Source organism: Archocentrus centrarchus, chromosome 1, assembly GCF_007364275.1.
Source record: "Archocentrus centrarchus isolate MPI-CPG fArcCen1 chromosome 1, fArcCen1, whole genome shotgun sequence".
NCBI lineage: Eukaryota > Metazoa > Chordata > Actinopteri > Cichliformes > Cichlidae > Archocentrus > Archocentrus centrarchus.
The window spans coordinates 25,886,096-25,903,010 of NC_044346.1; the positions used below are offsets into that span (position 1 = coordinate 25,886,096).

Below are 16,915 nucleotides of genomic sequence, written 5' to 3' on the forward strand. Positions count from 1 at the left end.
TTTCCTTGAGAACAAAAGAGTATGATGTGAACCTGTAAGGCAAGACACTCTGAGGAATGAGAAAATTCCACAGGAATTCCCCACCGCAGCCGCAAAGGAAGCAGATGGGAGGAGGTAAGGAAGCTGAGAGGAGTCATTTATCTTCATAAGAAGTGCATTCCAGTGGGGTCGGAACAAGCAGAGAAAGAGGAAACAGAGAGTGGGAAATGCAGGTTGGAGCGAGAGGACAGAAAGAGAGAGAGATGTTGGTTATCTGCAAATGCTGCAGACTGACATATCTGTGTTAGTCTGTCTGTCTCTGCTGAAGAAAGGTTGCATTTGTTGTCAGCTTGAGGTGCATTTCAGTGGAGATGGGGAGAATAGGATGTGTGCTTGTGAGGAATGGGTGGGAAGGAGAATAGATGGCAAGCAGCAGTTCAGAGTGGGATGCTTGGCTGGGGACAGATGGAGTGGGAGGAGGGGGTTCTGTAGTAAAGACAAGAATTCAACTTTACCGTCGCAGCATGCCTTCAGTTTTACATCATTTTGAAATTGTGCTAAATTATTTTGAGTGTTTACTGAAAGTGCACGTAGTTGTTTACACTGTAAAATAGACGTAGCGGAAAAAGACACTACTAGTGGAAGAGTCTGCTGCAAAACGCTGAAGCTGTGAAACTGAATTTAATGACAACAGCTTTGTATGGTTGCTAACATCAGCAAGATGTGCTCATAATGTCAATGATAACATCATGATAACCTGGATAACATCCAGGTGTTACGTTTGCCATCTTAGTTAAAGATGTTAGCATGCTAACATTCTCTAATTAGCACAGAAAGCAAATGAGCATGTAGACTGTAGGTTTGAGACTGGGATCTCATCTGCAAAAGGAAATGTTAATACATTTTTTTTACCTGATTTCATGCACAGATTGCTTGAGAGTTGTCTGCCATCTTGGATGTGATACAACTACCGGTTGCAAAGGAAAAATATGTATTCCCTGACTGGTTTGTGAATGGTTCCTGGTTGTTACTAGGTGAAATAGTTTGAATATATGGTCTGCAGTAAAAACCTCCTTACAGTTACTTTAATTTCTAACAGATTCCCACTCTAGCCAATAGTCTGCATGGAAGATGCCTTCAGAGTAAAAGATGTGCCTCAGAGTTGCAGCCAACATGTTTTAAAGGGCACAACTTTTACTTTGAAGGTGAATGGTCTGTTTCCAGTTTGCATTGCGCTTTTCACAGTTTCACTACCACTCAGAAAGTGGCTGGTGAGTGATTGTAGACAAGTCAGTGTGCAAACTATTAGCAACCACAGCAATCGCAAGGTGGTTTTTGCCATCCGATTGGGGAATACACAGTTTCCCTCATGACCAGATGGTGGCCACAGCCTGTGTGACTGTGGCCCCATTCACTTGACCTTACATTGTCACCATGATTGTCACATATCCAAAATGGTGGACAAATTAAGGTCACGTGGTTGGCAGTCACATGTCTGCAAAACCTCAATACTCAGTGGTTCTTCAGTGCACCTTAAAATACGTTTGGTCATTCACAATTTCACATACTCGTCAATCAATAATGGCAGCGCTCCCATCCAGGTGTTCATCTGCTGTGTGGAGAAACACTGAGATTAGTGTCTTGCTCAAGGACACCATCAACTTTGCAGTTAATGGACAACCTGCTCACCACCTGAGCCATGCCCACCATGACTTATGAAGTGGCAGAGTGAGTGGGTCCAAGGCTCAGGGTTAAGATTAAACCGAGGGCTTGGAGCCAAAGAGGCGTTAGTGACATTTTGGTCAAAATTGAGATATATATATCAAATTAAAGCTCTTGATGTGCTCTATCTACTGTCAAAATTACAGAAGTAAAACATTAATAGAAATAAAGTTATTCAACAAAAACCAAAAGGCTTAAATCTGAATGCACAGAAGAAGTTGGTGCCAAAAGGGCGTAAGTGCATTTACGACAAAGACAATATTGTTCATTAAGCATTGTCATCATTTTGTAAAAAGAAACATGCTTAAAAAAACTAAAATCAGTATACAAATTAAGAGCAAACTATGGTCATTTTTTTTTTGTTTGTTTTGGCTCTCCTGTACAGTTGACGAAATGTCACAGGCTCCAAGCCTGTAGTGTTAGATTTAAAAAAAAAAAAAAAAAAAATCAGAAACAAGTTAGAGAGTAAAATGTTAATAATGAGATGGTGCAGTATGGTGCTGAATTTAAATGCTCCAACCAGAATTTCCTAGCATCATGATTCACTCTCCACAGCTCACTTTTACATTCTCTATTTCTGCTGTAATGAGTATAATTGAACCAAAGTTAGAAGGCATGTGGTCTACATCCACTCAAAATCTTTACATAAGATCTACTGGTTACACTATACCACAAAATACCAAACCAGCCTGAGCAGCATTTTCCAGCATTAGTCTCCAACCAGCACCGAGTGATCTGTTTCTCAATGTAATTTTCTAAATTTCATGTAAGTGGGTATTAAAAATCAAGGGCTAAATCCTATGCTTCTCCCCTTACAGCAGCTTATAAAGAAAAAGCTCCCATATTTGTGCCTTTCAAACCCAATACTCCCATATGGGAAATAAAGGATCTAGCAGCTGGCCAAAGGGTAATCCCCACCTCCCAGACGACTGGGATATTTAGGCTTACAAGTCTTCAGGCAGTGCTGCTACTCTACCTGGGAAAAGCTTTTTCCTTGCCTGTCAGTTGGCTGCTGTGAGCCCCAGTGACTGCTAAGAAGGAGGGGGCAGACTAATCAGGAGACCATGGGTGATGGGAGACAAGAGCGTGCTCTGAATAAAACCAGGTTCAAAGCCGCTGTGCTCTGCTGTCACAGTCTGGGGAAAGATAGGAGAGGGAGGCATAAGGGAAAGGGAGTCAGTGAGGTTTAGTAAAAGGAAATGAATTGAAAAACTAAAAATGGGGAGGGGGAAAGAGTGATACAAACAGAGAAGATAAGGCGCGAGAGAGAAGGAGAGAAGATCCCTCATCAGCTCCACCACCTACTCACAGTCTGTTGATAAGAGTTTAATTAAAGATCAGGGAGTGTGAGCAGGCAAAGGAGAAAAGATGAAAGTAACAAAACATTCATTAGTGGTGCTGCAGTGAAATTTTCCAATAAAATCATTTGATGTGAATGTGATCTGTAACCCGTGAATGCCTACATGGTTTGCACATGGCTGCCCACGACTGGTCAAAACTCTCCTTTTGGACTTTGAAAAACAGCGAACTGAGTAGTGGTGAGATATCAGTATGAGGATTCACGGTGTTCTTTTGTGTGTCTGCACACTTAATGGAACATGATCAAATCTTAACCGGTGAGAGATACTTTCTTCCATATTGTAGTGTTTGGCTCCATCTTGTGGCAAAGGAAACAATCTCTGCTGTGCATTATGTGCATTTTAATAATGAAAGAAAGCAAAGTTTAGACATCAATGACATTAAAAAACACCCCTGTGTTTGTCACAGTTAAGGAAGAATTAAAGAACTTGTCTAAGACAGGTTTTCATCTTTTCAGCGTTTGTATTTAAATGTTTGTCAAATGACAGTTTTTAATGTTTCGGACTTCTTTTTGTTTTCAAACTTCCACAAGAGGGAGAAGTTGCCTCAATGAGGTTGTCTTAGATTAATGGAGTCCTCAGTCTCCTCAAAAAGCCTCCTGTTTTATTATGTAACTTTACAATGGTTCAAAATGCACAGTTCATTAACACCAGAACCATCTGTCAGTGCCAGATTTAGCACATATTCCATTGCACATTATAATATCATATGAGGAGCGTGTGTCACCTCGAGCTTTCCCACACATTTTGTGTCTGTCGACGATAATTGATGCAAGATCTTTAAAAAAAAGCACGTTTATTCTTTCACACACGTAAATGAGGTTCTTTTTTCACTGCAGCAGCAGAGAAAACAGTTGAATGATCCTGTCATCTGCACTTGCACTTTCTCTTCCTCTGTTTTCTCTCAGGACATGACTTTTCTTCACTTCTTTAAAGTCTCAGTTTCATACTCCCATTTGTATAATTACCTTTAAATTACTTTTTCTATCATGCACTTCCTTACATCTCTCCATATGTGTTTGTAAAAGTATATGACCTCAGTCTCGTGTAATTTGGTTCATGTGACCTTAAAAGTGGTATGGGCAGTAATCCCAGCTGTCTGCCTGTGTGCGAAATACCATACTACCAGACTGCCACGAACCCCATGATGGTGGACCAGACTACTCAGCAGAGAACTCGCTCACTCCTCCTCTTGAAAAAACAAATTCTCTTACTATGAAACACCTGTCACCACCACACTTTCACCGTACACATGAACACACACTTCCCTTACCACCCCTTTACAGTCTTATTCACTGTTCTTTCCTCTGGACATTCCCTGTTTTCCCACATCAGCCTTTTCTCATAAAGTTGTCGACCTTAGTGTTTTTGTGTATCATGTTCCTTTCAAAATGTGCCCCTCAGCCACATGAGAGAAATATATATATATATATATATATATATATATATATATATATACGGCCATTCAGCGCCTGACATTGCTTTATTTTCTTAGCGTGTATATTATATTGCATGTTCATATCACCCTATACATTTCATTACTGTTTTTCCTTCAGAGGCATCAGTTAGTTACATAAGGTTTGGATTCATTCACAGAGTGATCATGTAACAATTTGGATTATACTTTGCTTGAGAATTTCCATTTTCCACTATTTAATATATTCTGAAAAATAATAACAGCAAGAAAATAATTAATAATAATTATAATTTTGAATTATCCAGTACTGTGCAAAAGTCTTGAGCAACCCCTCACTTACTTATGTTTTGCTGTGAAAATGGGATATAGGTGGAGCTCCATTGAAACGTGCATACATATATGGAAATATGAGAGTTTTGAAAATTATAATGCACTTGAAAGTCAATATTTGGTATGACGACCTTTATTCTTCAACACAGCCTGAACTCTCATAGGCAAGCTTACTTGTAATTTATTTAAGCAGTCTTCAGGAATAGCTCTCCAGGCTTCTTCAAGGACATTCAAAGCTCTTCATATTAGCTGCTGTTTGTTCTCTTCTCTGTCAAGATGATTCCACACTGCTTCAATAATGTTGAGGTCTGGGCTATTGCATGATGGATCAAATCTGATGGTACTGTCAAAATTGATGGCATCATGAACATGCCATCAATTTTGGTGGGATCCTCAACACCACTGGCTGAAATACTGCTCCAAACTATGACGGGGCCTCCACCATGTTTTACAGATAGCTGTAGACACTCAATGTTGTACCTCTGTCCTGACCACCTTCATGCATACTGACAACAATTTGAACCAGAACATTCAAATTCAGTATTTAGGCATGCTTTTAGATCATATTTTATCCTCCACTTGTCCAGTTCCCTCAGATCTCTTAAGGACACACTATGCAGAGAAATGCCAAGTTTGCTTGGCTCAGCAGAGCTCTGCCTCATGTCAGCCAGGCTACAGTGCTGAAAAGCAACCTGGGGTTGTTCTTATTTTCTTCATTTGGTGATGAATAGGAAGATGTCCTAGATTTACAGAGGGCTTTTTTTTCTTGAGGAAACAAAAAGAAAACAAACAAACAAAAAATCCTTTGTAAATGGTCAGGTACAAGGACTGGACTGAAAGTTAGTGAGAAAGTAGTCAATGACCAATTTCAGTAAAAAAAATTATTGGCATATATATATATATATATATATATATATATATATATATATATATATATATATATATATACACAAGGTGCTTACAGATTGTTCAAATAAACTAAAAAAAAAAAAAACTTAAATGGACACTTGGATTAATACCTGCTAAATTGCTTATAAGTTTAAAATCCACAGCTCTAAAATATAGATGTTAGTAAGCAGGTTGTTTCAAAAGCAAACAAACTGTAGGTGCAGGCAACCATACACCTGGTGGCCACCAAAAAAATTAACATTTCAGTAGCAATAGTAATAAAATAAAATGCAATACTCTTTTCAACTGTGAAAGGGTTAACAAAGGTGTATCTGGTTTACTTGAGTGTTTTATATTTCATTCCACTTTAATTTTACATTACAAAAGGGAAATGCTGTGCTTTATCCTAACTATAGTGGGTAGTTTTCATTGCCTTCTCAGAACAACTTATTTAATTTTTATCGACCTTTGGGTAATTGATATAAACAGATCCACCAAAAAGAAAACAAAATTTTGAGTCCCACATAAAACATCAAATTTTCTGTAATAATGAAAAAAAGTCCAAAACTATAAAAGTAAATTTGTATGCCAGAAAAATTTTACCCCCTTCTTTCATCTTCCATTAATCATCATCCCACAACTCAGATTTATCTGGTGCCCCTTTCTAGCTGCTCAGTCCTTAGCTTGAGAGCCCCTGGACTTATGTTATATAACTGTATTTAAAGAGCGTCATTATGGTGAAACTATAGTCCACTTCCTCATTAAATTAGGAGGAATTTCTTCCCAGTAGTCACTTACTCTATTTTGATCTCAGCTTGGAGAAAGGTTATTTATATCTCCCACATGAAAGTGTCCTGTGTTAAATCCGTCCATCCATCCAAAAAAGTTATAATTCTCTAAAACAAAGACATTTAGAAGGGTAAAACCCCTGAGATGAACGATCTTGTTCTCAGTGTGGTCCAAACACAAATACATAGATAAACAGAAAGTCAATAGTGCTACTACAATAGTGCAGACAGAAATCATAATAAAACTTTTCAAATGCTTACATAAGATAAAGTATTTTCCTGTCTGAAAACAGACAGCTTTATGTCCCTGTCAGAATGAAGTGTTCATGCTTCTGATTCTCTCTTATTAGGTATCAGAGGAGACGCTGAGAAAAGAAGTAGTCACAGGACTTTCAGACCTCTCCCTGTACCATGACCACCAGAGGATTAAAATAGATGGGCCATGACTTTGTCTCTCTCGTCATACCATTAGACCTATGACTGACAGTTTCCGGATGTGGTTTCCTTTTATAAAGGGAGAGTCGTGACTCCAGTCAGGAATTCTTAACTGGTGTGCCCGATAGAAACACTAGTCCGTTTATGTTTAGTGTCCACCAGCATCCTTCTTTTTAACTCTCCAGATCTCTGCACTGTCACTGCAGTGTGCTGGTTAACAGTTCACATTCACAAGTAAGGAAACTCTGTGCCATTCATTAGTGCAAAATTTAGCATTTTGGGGTTTTGCTGCAACCATGAACTTTTAGCAACACATCCAGGGTCGCCTAAATGTTTCCCCGCAGAATGGCTGAAATCTGGGAGGAAAGACTAAATACTGCTACAAAACAACAATATAATACCACAGGACTGGCCAAAAAAAAACATCTGGCCCAACTCTGGGTGAACCAGATGTGTAGCTTGCCCAAATTTGAGACCAGATAGTCTTTGTTAGTCTTTATGTGGCTCAGTGTGCTACATATTACACTAAAGTGGACCATATTCTAGATCTCACCAGTTTTGACCACTTAGCCTCAATTGGCCTGATCTTGGATACTCCTGTTACTGATTTAAGAGTGGTTTGCCACATGGGTTTGTCAGGACTGAAATCAGCTTAATGAGTCACAAACTTTTGGTCACAAAATGAGTCACAGAAAAGGCTAATGATGGGAAGGAACAGGAAAGATGGTGACTGCAGTTCATGCATCATTTTCTTGTTGGAATTGTTCATGTTGTAGCAACTGGATTAGAACATTAGTGGGAACCACCAAACAGCCATGGGATGTGCAGTCGTGTTCACAAGAGCATTGCTTGTCAAAGAATTGTGAATGACATATAATATCTGTCACATGGCAAGAGCACACCATGGGATGAAGCAGAAGGGTGGGCAGCTTCCTGCAGTGCTCAGTTTCTAAGGGGAAATTATGGTAGGAAATGTGTTTTTTTAGATACAAATGTATTATGTACAGTGCAGTGTGCAGTGAGATTGTGAGTTCCCAGCGTTCACAGGCTGTACATACATACAAATGCATTTTAAATACACTATATTGCCAATAGTATTCACTTGTCTGCCTTCACACATATGCATTTGAGTTACATGCCATTCTTAATCCATAGGGTTTAATATGATGTTGGCCAACCCTTTACAGCTACAACAGTTCCATCTCTTCTGGGAAGGCTGTTCACAAGGTTTTAGGAGTGTGTTTATGGGAATTTTTGACCATTCTTCCAGAAGGTTGAGGTCAGGACTGTGCAGGCCAGTCAAGTTCTTCCACACCAAACTCACCCATCTATGTCTTTATGGACCTGCTTTGTGCACTTGTGTGCAGTCATATTGGAACAAGAAGGGGCCATCCCCAAATTGTTCTCACAAAGTTGGGAGCATGAAAATGTCCAAAATGTCTTGGTATGGGGCGCCCGGGTGGCTTAGTAGTGAAGCCGGCGACCACATATATATGCTGCATTGCGGCGCGGGCGGTGCGGGTTCGAGTCCCGGCCTGTCGCCAATTTGCCCGCGTGTCTTCCCCTGTATCTTTCCCCCATTTCCTGTCTCCCTCCACTCCTCATAAAAGCCGCTGTGGCCAAAAATGCAAAAAAAAAAATGTATTGTTTTGCTGAAGCATTAAGAGTTCTTTTCACTGGAACTAAGGGGCTGAGGCCAACTCCTGAAAAACAACCCCATGCCATAATTCCCCCTCCACTAAACTTTACACTTGGCACAGTGTAGTCAGACATGTACCATTCTCCTGACAACTGCCAAACCCAGACTCATCCATTGGATTGCTAGACAGAGAATGGTGATTCTTCACTCCAGAGAACACATCTCCACTGCTCTAGAGTCCAGTGGCATCTGACGCTTTGCATTGCACTTGATGATGTAAGGCTTGGATGCAGCTGCTCAGCCAAGGAAACCCATTCCATGAAGCTCTCTACACACTGTTCTTGAGCTAATCTGAAAGACGTGAAGTTTGGAGGGTTGTAGCAATTAACTCTGCAGAAAGTTGGAGACCTCTGCGTACTATGCACCTCAGCATCCGCTGAGCCCACTCTGTAATTTTACATGGCCTACTACTTTGTGGCTGAGTTGCTGTCATTCCCAATTGCTTCCACCTGTGGCCATGGAAGTGACTGGAACACCTGAATTCAATGATTTGGATAGTTGAGTGAATACTTTTGGCAGTATAGTGTAGGTACATAAGGAGTGCTTTTAGGAGAAAAAAGTAATAAATTGATGAGCAATAGTAAAATACAATACAAAAATCAGCAAGGAAATTGGTTAAAGTATAAAGTTTATGGGAAATTATATATAAAATATAGCGCATTGCTGTTGTTTATAAGCTTTGCATCTCTTACATGAGTTGAGGTTAAAGATAGCTTTAAATGAGTGGTGATGTATATGGTAACACAATTTTAAAAAATTAAGTTCTTTATAAACACTAAAATTAAACAGGCCTATAGCTTTTAAGGTAAACCTGAACTTTACAAGAATACTTTGACATTCATAGCAGGATCCAAACTTTCAAAACCCTGCCTATTACATTACTGTCTTCAAAAGAGGTCTCTGTGTTATAGCAGGTGTGGCTGGAAACCTGTGGTCAGAACAAAAAAGAGAGGAGAAAGAGGAGACCAACCAACACGTGTTAAACTTAAATAAATAATCCTACTTTTAACCTCAACTTGACCATTCTTTCCAAGTGATCATATCATCACCATTCCCATGTCAGCACTATATGGTTAGAAATAATAGAAACAGCCAGTCCAACTGAATTCATAGTGAAGCATTTAGAAAGCAAAACAATCAAAATCTACATTTGAAAACTTTGAAACCACATATTCTTAGAAGATGGTGGACACAGACAAAGTCGAATATTTTCAGTCTGTCCTTCACATTACGTTAATGTTTGCTTAATACACTCCACTTTAATTTTCTGCCCTGGCACCTATGTTGGTTTGGGGGAGAAAAAAGAAGAAGAAGAAGGAATTCCTCCCTGCTCCCTTATTTTCCACAAGGTGGAGGTCTTATTATTGTTATAAGGCTGTCTGACCCAGCTGAGTATGTTTACTCAGTGTTAGCAGGAATGTGCCTAAGTGTGAGTTGAAAGGGGTTACATTTTAATTTTTAACTCATAAAACAAACAGTGCGGTCCTGCGATTTCTATCAATGGCTGCATTCATTTCAAAACCCGCCCACCAATCAGGAAACTATCCCCACGGTAATGTCACGCCCATTGGGAAAAACGCTCCGGGCTGACACCTGCACGCTGATTGGTTAGCAGTATGGAGAGAGGCGGGGTCTTACAGAGCCCATCGGGTATAAATTAGAGTTTAGCGCCTCATCTCTTTAAGAGAAGCAATAATAAGGAGGACTCAAGTCCTAATAAGAATAAGAAAAAGAAACTAGAAACTTAATGTGAAATTATTTAAGACTAATAATATTTCTGTGGATTGTTGCTAGATTGTTGTTTTAACATTACTTGTGGGGTTTTTTTTTTTCCTTTCTTTGTTTTTAAAGATAATCATGGCATTTCTGATCTGCCTGACTGTCCTGACAACAGCCGTCATCGCACAGGTAAGATCAAGGATATTTCTGTTCTAACAGAAGCTCATTTAGCTGTATGTGAGTCTACTTAAATATTAAGATTACTTTAATGTGATATAGTTGTTGGGTATAAATGTCATTAAACTTTGAGCTACTGGGTCTGAACAGCAAACACCTCCTCATGTAAACAAATGAATACTCATAAGCCAGCATCAGATTTACTATAGTTGTTTTACTTTATCGCTGTCAACTCTAAAGTTAAAAAAAAAAAAAAATGAGGAAAGAAAGTGTAAGTGGGGCTAATACTGGCACTGCACCCCCACTTATGTAATAATCGATACAGTTTTTCAGAACAAGCTTGGCTTTCTGTAATAAGCGTGTCTACTCATGTCTATTTTTTTAAGCACAGTGGCATGCTGATTCCTAAAAACTGGAACAAGTTGGCTCTAGCGCTGAGCCATGACTCAAATCACGAGCCAGCAGGGGACTGAGTACAAACCCTGAGCTGTCTAGACACTCAGGGATGACTGGCCATCAGTAACTTGATTTACTGTAGAGATTTACTACAATCCTTTGTGTCTGGAAGAATGGCCAAAAAAGAAAAATCACACAAACCCTAGGGTATCTACAAGATAATACAAAGCCAAAAATACATGTGCCAGAGCTCATCCATACACTTTGATGTTTAAAGAAATGCTGAAATTGGTGAATGAACAGCCTGCTGATGACTTTGGCACCCTGGCTGCCAATCAGTGAATGGGGATGTGGGAATTTTCTGTTCAAGTACCATGAGAGTCCTTTACAACTGGGGAAACAGTTGTAGATGTTCTATGTTTTCTTTGCATGCCTGTGGGGTTTACTGTATTTACCTTTAACTGCTTTCTATTATTATTAATAATAATACTGGAAAATGTTGCATGACCCACACATAATTATTTGAGATTTGTCTGAACATGTGAACCCTTTAGGTGACTGCTCGCTGCCCAGCAGTGTGTGAGTGCCCTGCAGAACCCCTGGTTTGCCCTCCAGGCGTTAGCTCTCTGCCAGATAGGTGCGGGTGCTGCAAGGTGTGCGCTGCACAGCTTAACCAAGATTGCAGCCCTGCGAGGCCTTGCGATCACCACAAAGGGCTGGAGTGTAATTACGGCAACGATGTGACCATGGCCTGGGGCATATGCCGAGGTGAGAAAACAATGAATGTTTGGAAGGGAGAAATCTCAGAGGGGAGCTACATTTGCAGTTATTTGGGCCTTCTTTTGCATCTTTGTTCATAATGAACAAAGATGAAGTATTGAAATAGAAGGAAAATCATTTTTTAAATAATTTTATATACTGAATGTAATATAAAAGCTTAAAGGACATGACAAAGGTCACAAGAGAAGCCTTCACAGCTCTGTGATTTACCTTGTAACCTTGCATAGCAGGGGACATTTTAATGAGTAGTAGATGTTTTATGACAGCAACAGGGGGTTTCAGGGATAAAAATACTCTTTCCATCTGTACTATGCCGGTGCTGCCCCACAAACTATGAATAGCTGGCTCTTCCATGCCTACAAGACAGGGAGTCTTACACTTCCTGCTTCCTTATATCCTCTCACTTTTTGATTCTATTGGTCCTGTGTTATTTATTTATTTATTTATTTTTAAATGTTATGTCCCATTGCAGTATGGAATCCCTGTTAGTGTTGATGAAGTCAGAAGTAATGAGTAATATGTGTCTTTTTTAGCGAAATCAGAGGGGCGCACATGTGAGTACAACGGCAGGATCTACCAGAATGGTGAGAGCTTCCGTGCTGGATGTAAGCACCAGTGTACCTGCATTGATGGAGCTGTTGGCTGCGCTCCTCTCTGTAATAACAAGCTGCCACCAGCTTCACCATCCTGCCCCTACCCACAGCTGGTTAGGACACCCGGGCAATGCTGCTTCAGCGTCGACTGCAATACAGGCACATGGCGCCTCCCACCTAAGCATCAGGTTTGTTGTCAAGCAAGTTTGAGAGTTTGTTTAGGAACTTGTGTAACCAAATTAAATTCTAGAGGTTATACTGTATGAGTGTAGATTAGCTTGTTAATTGTGTATTCAATTTAACAATTATTCATTTGGCCTAAAAGATAAATAAATTGGTGATCAAAAATGAAGATTAGAAAATGAACACAATCTTTTTTCTTATTTTGTGTAATGTAATTTGGTGTTGCTTTTGACAAACTAACGCAAATCACTGCAGTGGGCCTTCTGGACATTTTTCTTTTGGTCTAAGGATGCAGAATCCTTTCTGCTTAACAGTATCTGCTCTGCTTGCACAGAGCAGATACTGTTATTACGTGCTTTAAAACATCTAACCTCTTGATAATCAGGGGTTACACACACCATGGTGATTACATGCACCATGGGGAAAAGCACACAAATGTTCGACACGGTCACGGCAAAGATGAACAGCAACCATCTAATCTTATATTATCTCTTTTCACAGGTGCATCCTCCACAACAACACCTGCACAGACCTCAGCAGCATCCTGTGCCGCGCCACCCTGAAAATGACCTGGTCCTAGCCAACCAGCTTACAGGCATCAAACCCAGCAGATGGCACAGTGAGCGTGGCTACAAACACCTGCCTGGTATGAAAACTGTTTATCATGGTGTGGTTCGCATTTTTCTGTGAGGATTGTTGAGAAAAATATTATCGATTCCCTACATAGGCAGTGCACTTTTCCAAAGTTAAAGACAAAGTGCAGGCTGCTTTGATCACTTTATGGTGATCAGAAGAACTTGTGTGAATATACGTATGTAGAGAAAGGCAAAGTTTATGAAATGTTAGAATTCAATAACCTCATAGTATCGTTTGGTATGCCACACTCTTTGGTTTGTCTATTTTGCAATTTGCCATACACTCTATTTGGACAGGCTGTCATTTCAACCAAAGAGGACTCTTTGCTCATGCTGCCACATGAAATAAGTCAACTGTTGTCAAGAAAACAAGACTTCAGGCATACTAGCAGGTCTGCAAGGCTGTTTATGACTAAGTTGATTGAAAGGCTGTCCCCAGCTCTTCCTGTCCTCATGCTGAAATATCTTCAGCAAGACACTGGTCATGTTAACCCCGATGGTAGACCACCATCTTGCATTACCATTCATGTGTGAATGAATGGGTGGATAAGATGAACTGAAAACTGAAAAGTGCTTAAGTCACGAAGGGAAAGCTACTACACAATCGCAGTGCTTTTACTGTCCTGAGAGAATAAAACAATAGAGTTTTGTCAAAATCCAAATGTTAACCATGGCGTGCAAATATGCTCACACCAATCACAAGAGCAGCACTACAATAAATCCCAAATTTATCTCGTTTTGCTCACTTATCTGCATTTATATTCTTGCTGACCCCCTTTCTTGCTTTTAACAATAAACAAAACACAATTGAGTAAGTAAGGGGAAAGACAATAAAAAGCTGATCAACGTCTGAACCAAATTTCCTGGCAGTTTATCTCATAGTTGTTGACGAGGTAACCAACTTCCAGTTTGAGAATCTCTGATCTAATTGATTTTTTTTTTTTTTTTTAATTTCTTTTTCTCTCTTCCTTCCACCCTCCATCACCCTCACACGTCCCTCAGTGTGGAGCCCTCTGGAGGAGAAGTGTCCAGTACAGACCACCGACTGGTCCCCGTGTTCCCGCAGTTGCGGGATGGGTGTTTCTTCTCGTCTCACCAACAAAAACCCTCAGTGCAAGATGAAGAGACAAACCAGAATCTGTACCATACGCCCGTGCCACAGCCTGACTGTTCCAGCTAAGGTGAGATGGTCTGAACATGATCTGAAGGAAGGGAGGAGACAGACACAGAGAGAGAGACCATAGTTCAAATACCCGTATCACTGCCAAGATAACTTCTAATCACAACTTATCTCTCACACAGTACTTTGTTGAATTGTGATAACACTTATTATTTCACCTTTATCAGCATGCGACAGCGCATGTAAAAACAGTACCTATTGCTTTGCTTCCCTCTTTCAACTATAGAGCTCAGGTTGAAAACACAGAATCTGCACTGCAAGGAATGAAAAATTAGATGTTCTGGCACTGAGTAAACATGCTCTTAGTGCTAAAGCCATCTTTATCCAGAGCTTAAGAACAGAGATTATCTTAGCAGTACTTTCGGGAAGCTTCACATCCACTGGGAACTGGGCAGTGCTGATTTACTCAGCAGTGTTTTGGTGGCAGCCCGGCGCCTTTTTAAATATAGTCCCCCACCCTCAGCATTCCTGCCAAGCAACTGTCCATAGCTAGGCTCTGTCTGTGTACTCAAGCCCAGGGAAGTTGTGTGTCTATATTAATCCTACACGTTGGACACGGTAAGAACTCTTTTTCTCTGCTCCACTGAGTTAAAAGCTCTGCTGCCAAGACCCATCATAGGTGTTGGTGTACTTAACAGGAAAGGACACTCTAATGTTAAATATTTAACCTTAAATTTAATCACATAAATCTAAAATAATCCCTGTCTTGATTCCCTGCTTTGGCATAAGAAGTGGAAGTCTAGTCCTCTTAATGTGAAACTGACTATGAGTGTAATCTGCTGTTCTGTAAGGGGCAGATGGTATTAAAATCAAAGCATATTGGACTTCTTTTTTGTAAATCTAATGTCTTGTTAAGGTGAGTTTTCCAGCACTTATTATGACCCAGACTATAACACTCGTCTCTCCACTTTCATAATTCAATCACAGAAAGGGAAGAGCTGCTCCCCCACCCAGAAAGCCCCAGAGCCAATCCACCTGTCCTATGGGGAATGTGTGAGTGTCCGCCTCTACCGACCCAACTACTGCGGTGTGTGTACAGATGGATGGTGCTGCTCGCCACGCCGCACACGCACTGTGCCTGTCAGCTTTGTGTGCCCGGACGGTGAGCGGTTTCAGAGGCTTTCCATGGTGATCCAGTCATGTAAATGCAGTGATGATTGCGGCCACCTTAATGAAGTGGCCCTTCCTCCTCAGCACTGGATGTACGGAGACACTCACAAGTTCATAGACTAGTACTAAGGGCTTGGGCGTGGGGTTTGTTTGGCTTTTTTGTTTTTTTTTGTTTGTTTGTTTGTTTTTTTTTGTGGGGGGGGGGGCTTCATTTTTTACTTTAATGTGACGAAGTATGCTTTCTTAAAGAAGGAAGCCCCTTCAAGACAAGGAGCCATTTCTCACTTGGCTCCAAGTGAGTGAAGGCCACAGGCCACCCGCCTGACTGCAGAGACCATAGGCAGGAAGGACTGCCTTGGTATTATTCATCTTAAAGACAACCCATATTATAATATCTGTGACCATCTGCTCCTGTTCAAACTGACGTGGGACATAAATTAGAGCCCTGAAACACTCTGAACTTCCTGCATTTCCTAAGTCCTGGTTCAGGATTTGAGACTCTCCAATCAGCCTGAGAGGACAGACGCTACAAAAGCAACAAAGCACTTTATTTAGCACTGAAACTTAGTGAGCAGTGCATAAGAATCTAACATGATTGCCTCACCTACAGACGGGTGACAAATTAAAAGGGAGGAAAAAATATTACCAGAACAGCTTCAATGTGCCCTTAAGTCCCTAGAGCCCTGTTGGAGGGATCTTCCAAAACATTTCCCTCGTTTAGTAATTTGTTTATGCTCATCAAACCATTCAATGACCACTCATGCCCTGGGCATTGTCAGCAGAGGTTAAAGGTGATGACAACTTTGGCCCTTTGCCACCAGATTCCCTTACTGCAGGGGTCAAGGATTATAATTTGTCACCCATCTCTACATATTGTAAACACTTCGTATCTCACAATGCACTGTGATGACTTGCTGACGACCAGCAACATAATTAACTTTTGCAGTTTTATGTAGAAAACTAGAGAATGTAATGCAAATGTGGACGAGACTTGTTTTATTCAAAACAATAAATCACCATGGTGTTATAGATATCACTTGTCTCAATATGGCAAGATGCCATCTAAGCATATCGATGAGTTTCAAGGAAACTCAGACTGTTGGATAAGAAATATTATCTTTAACTGATAACCATTCAGAAAGAACTGAATCGGAGCCAGCTAGTTTGCTTTTGCATTAAATGCAGCTTAGATTAATTTACTACACAAACCTGTGCCTAGAGACCTTGTGTTGGATCAGTGTACATTTCTTTATTTTGATCCAAGGTTGTATACAATCACTTGTACTTTTATGAATTAAGACACTACAGTGTAGCTGTCACAAGTTTTTCTTGGTCAATCCATGTGATAAAATTGGCTTCTGTGCTCAAGTTTCATGTGGGCTTTTATTTTCACTCAACTTGGACAATTAAGCAATTAAACTATGTGATAGCGCCCTCTGCTTGTGTGTATAATCACCTGCAGATGCCAAGCTGTATTTGAGTTACTGTTAGTGTAGTTTTATATCTAATGTTAACATCTAAACATG

At 40.3% G+C, this 16,915-nt stretch overlaps 1 protein-coding gene across 1 annotated transcript; it reads left to right on the top strand.

The window, feature by feature from the left end:
• The first annotated feature begins 10,321 nt into the window (after window positions 1-10,321).
• LOC115778700 (CCN family member 1-like) lies at window positions 10,322-16,850 on the top strand. Its single transcript, XM_030726943.1, has 6 exons — window positions 10,322-10,524; window positions 11,463-11,676; window positions 12,222-12,469; window positions 12,966-13,110; window positions 14,102-14,280; window positions 15,207-16,850. The coding sequence occupies exons 1-6, from the start codon at window positions 10,474-10,476 to the stop codon at window positions 15,510-15,512; spliced, it is 1,143 nt and encodes a 380-aa protein (XP_030582803.1). The 5' UTR covers window positions 10,322-10,473; the 3' UTR covers window positions 15,513-16,850.
• Window positions 16,851-16,915: the final 65 nt, after the last annotated feature.

Excerpts from the sequence above, each read along its gene's own strand:
- LOC115778700 (XM_030726943.1), top strand. The coding sequence starts at position 10,474 with ATGGCATTTCTGATCTGCCTGACTGTCCTGACAACAGCCGTCATCGCA. Across the intron at positions 11,677-12,221 it reads GGCCTGGGGCATATGCCGAG|CGAAATCAGAGGGGCGCACA; the intron begins GTGAGAAAACAA and ends TGTCTTTTTTAG. Across the intron at positions 13,111-14,101 it reads TGGCTACAAACACCTGCCTG|TGTGGAGCCCTCTGGAGGAG; the intron begins GTATGAAAACTG and ends CACGTCCCTCAG.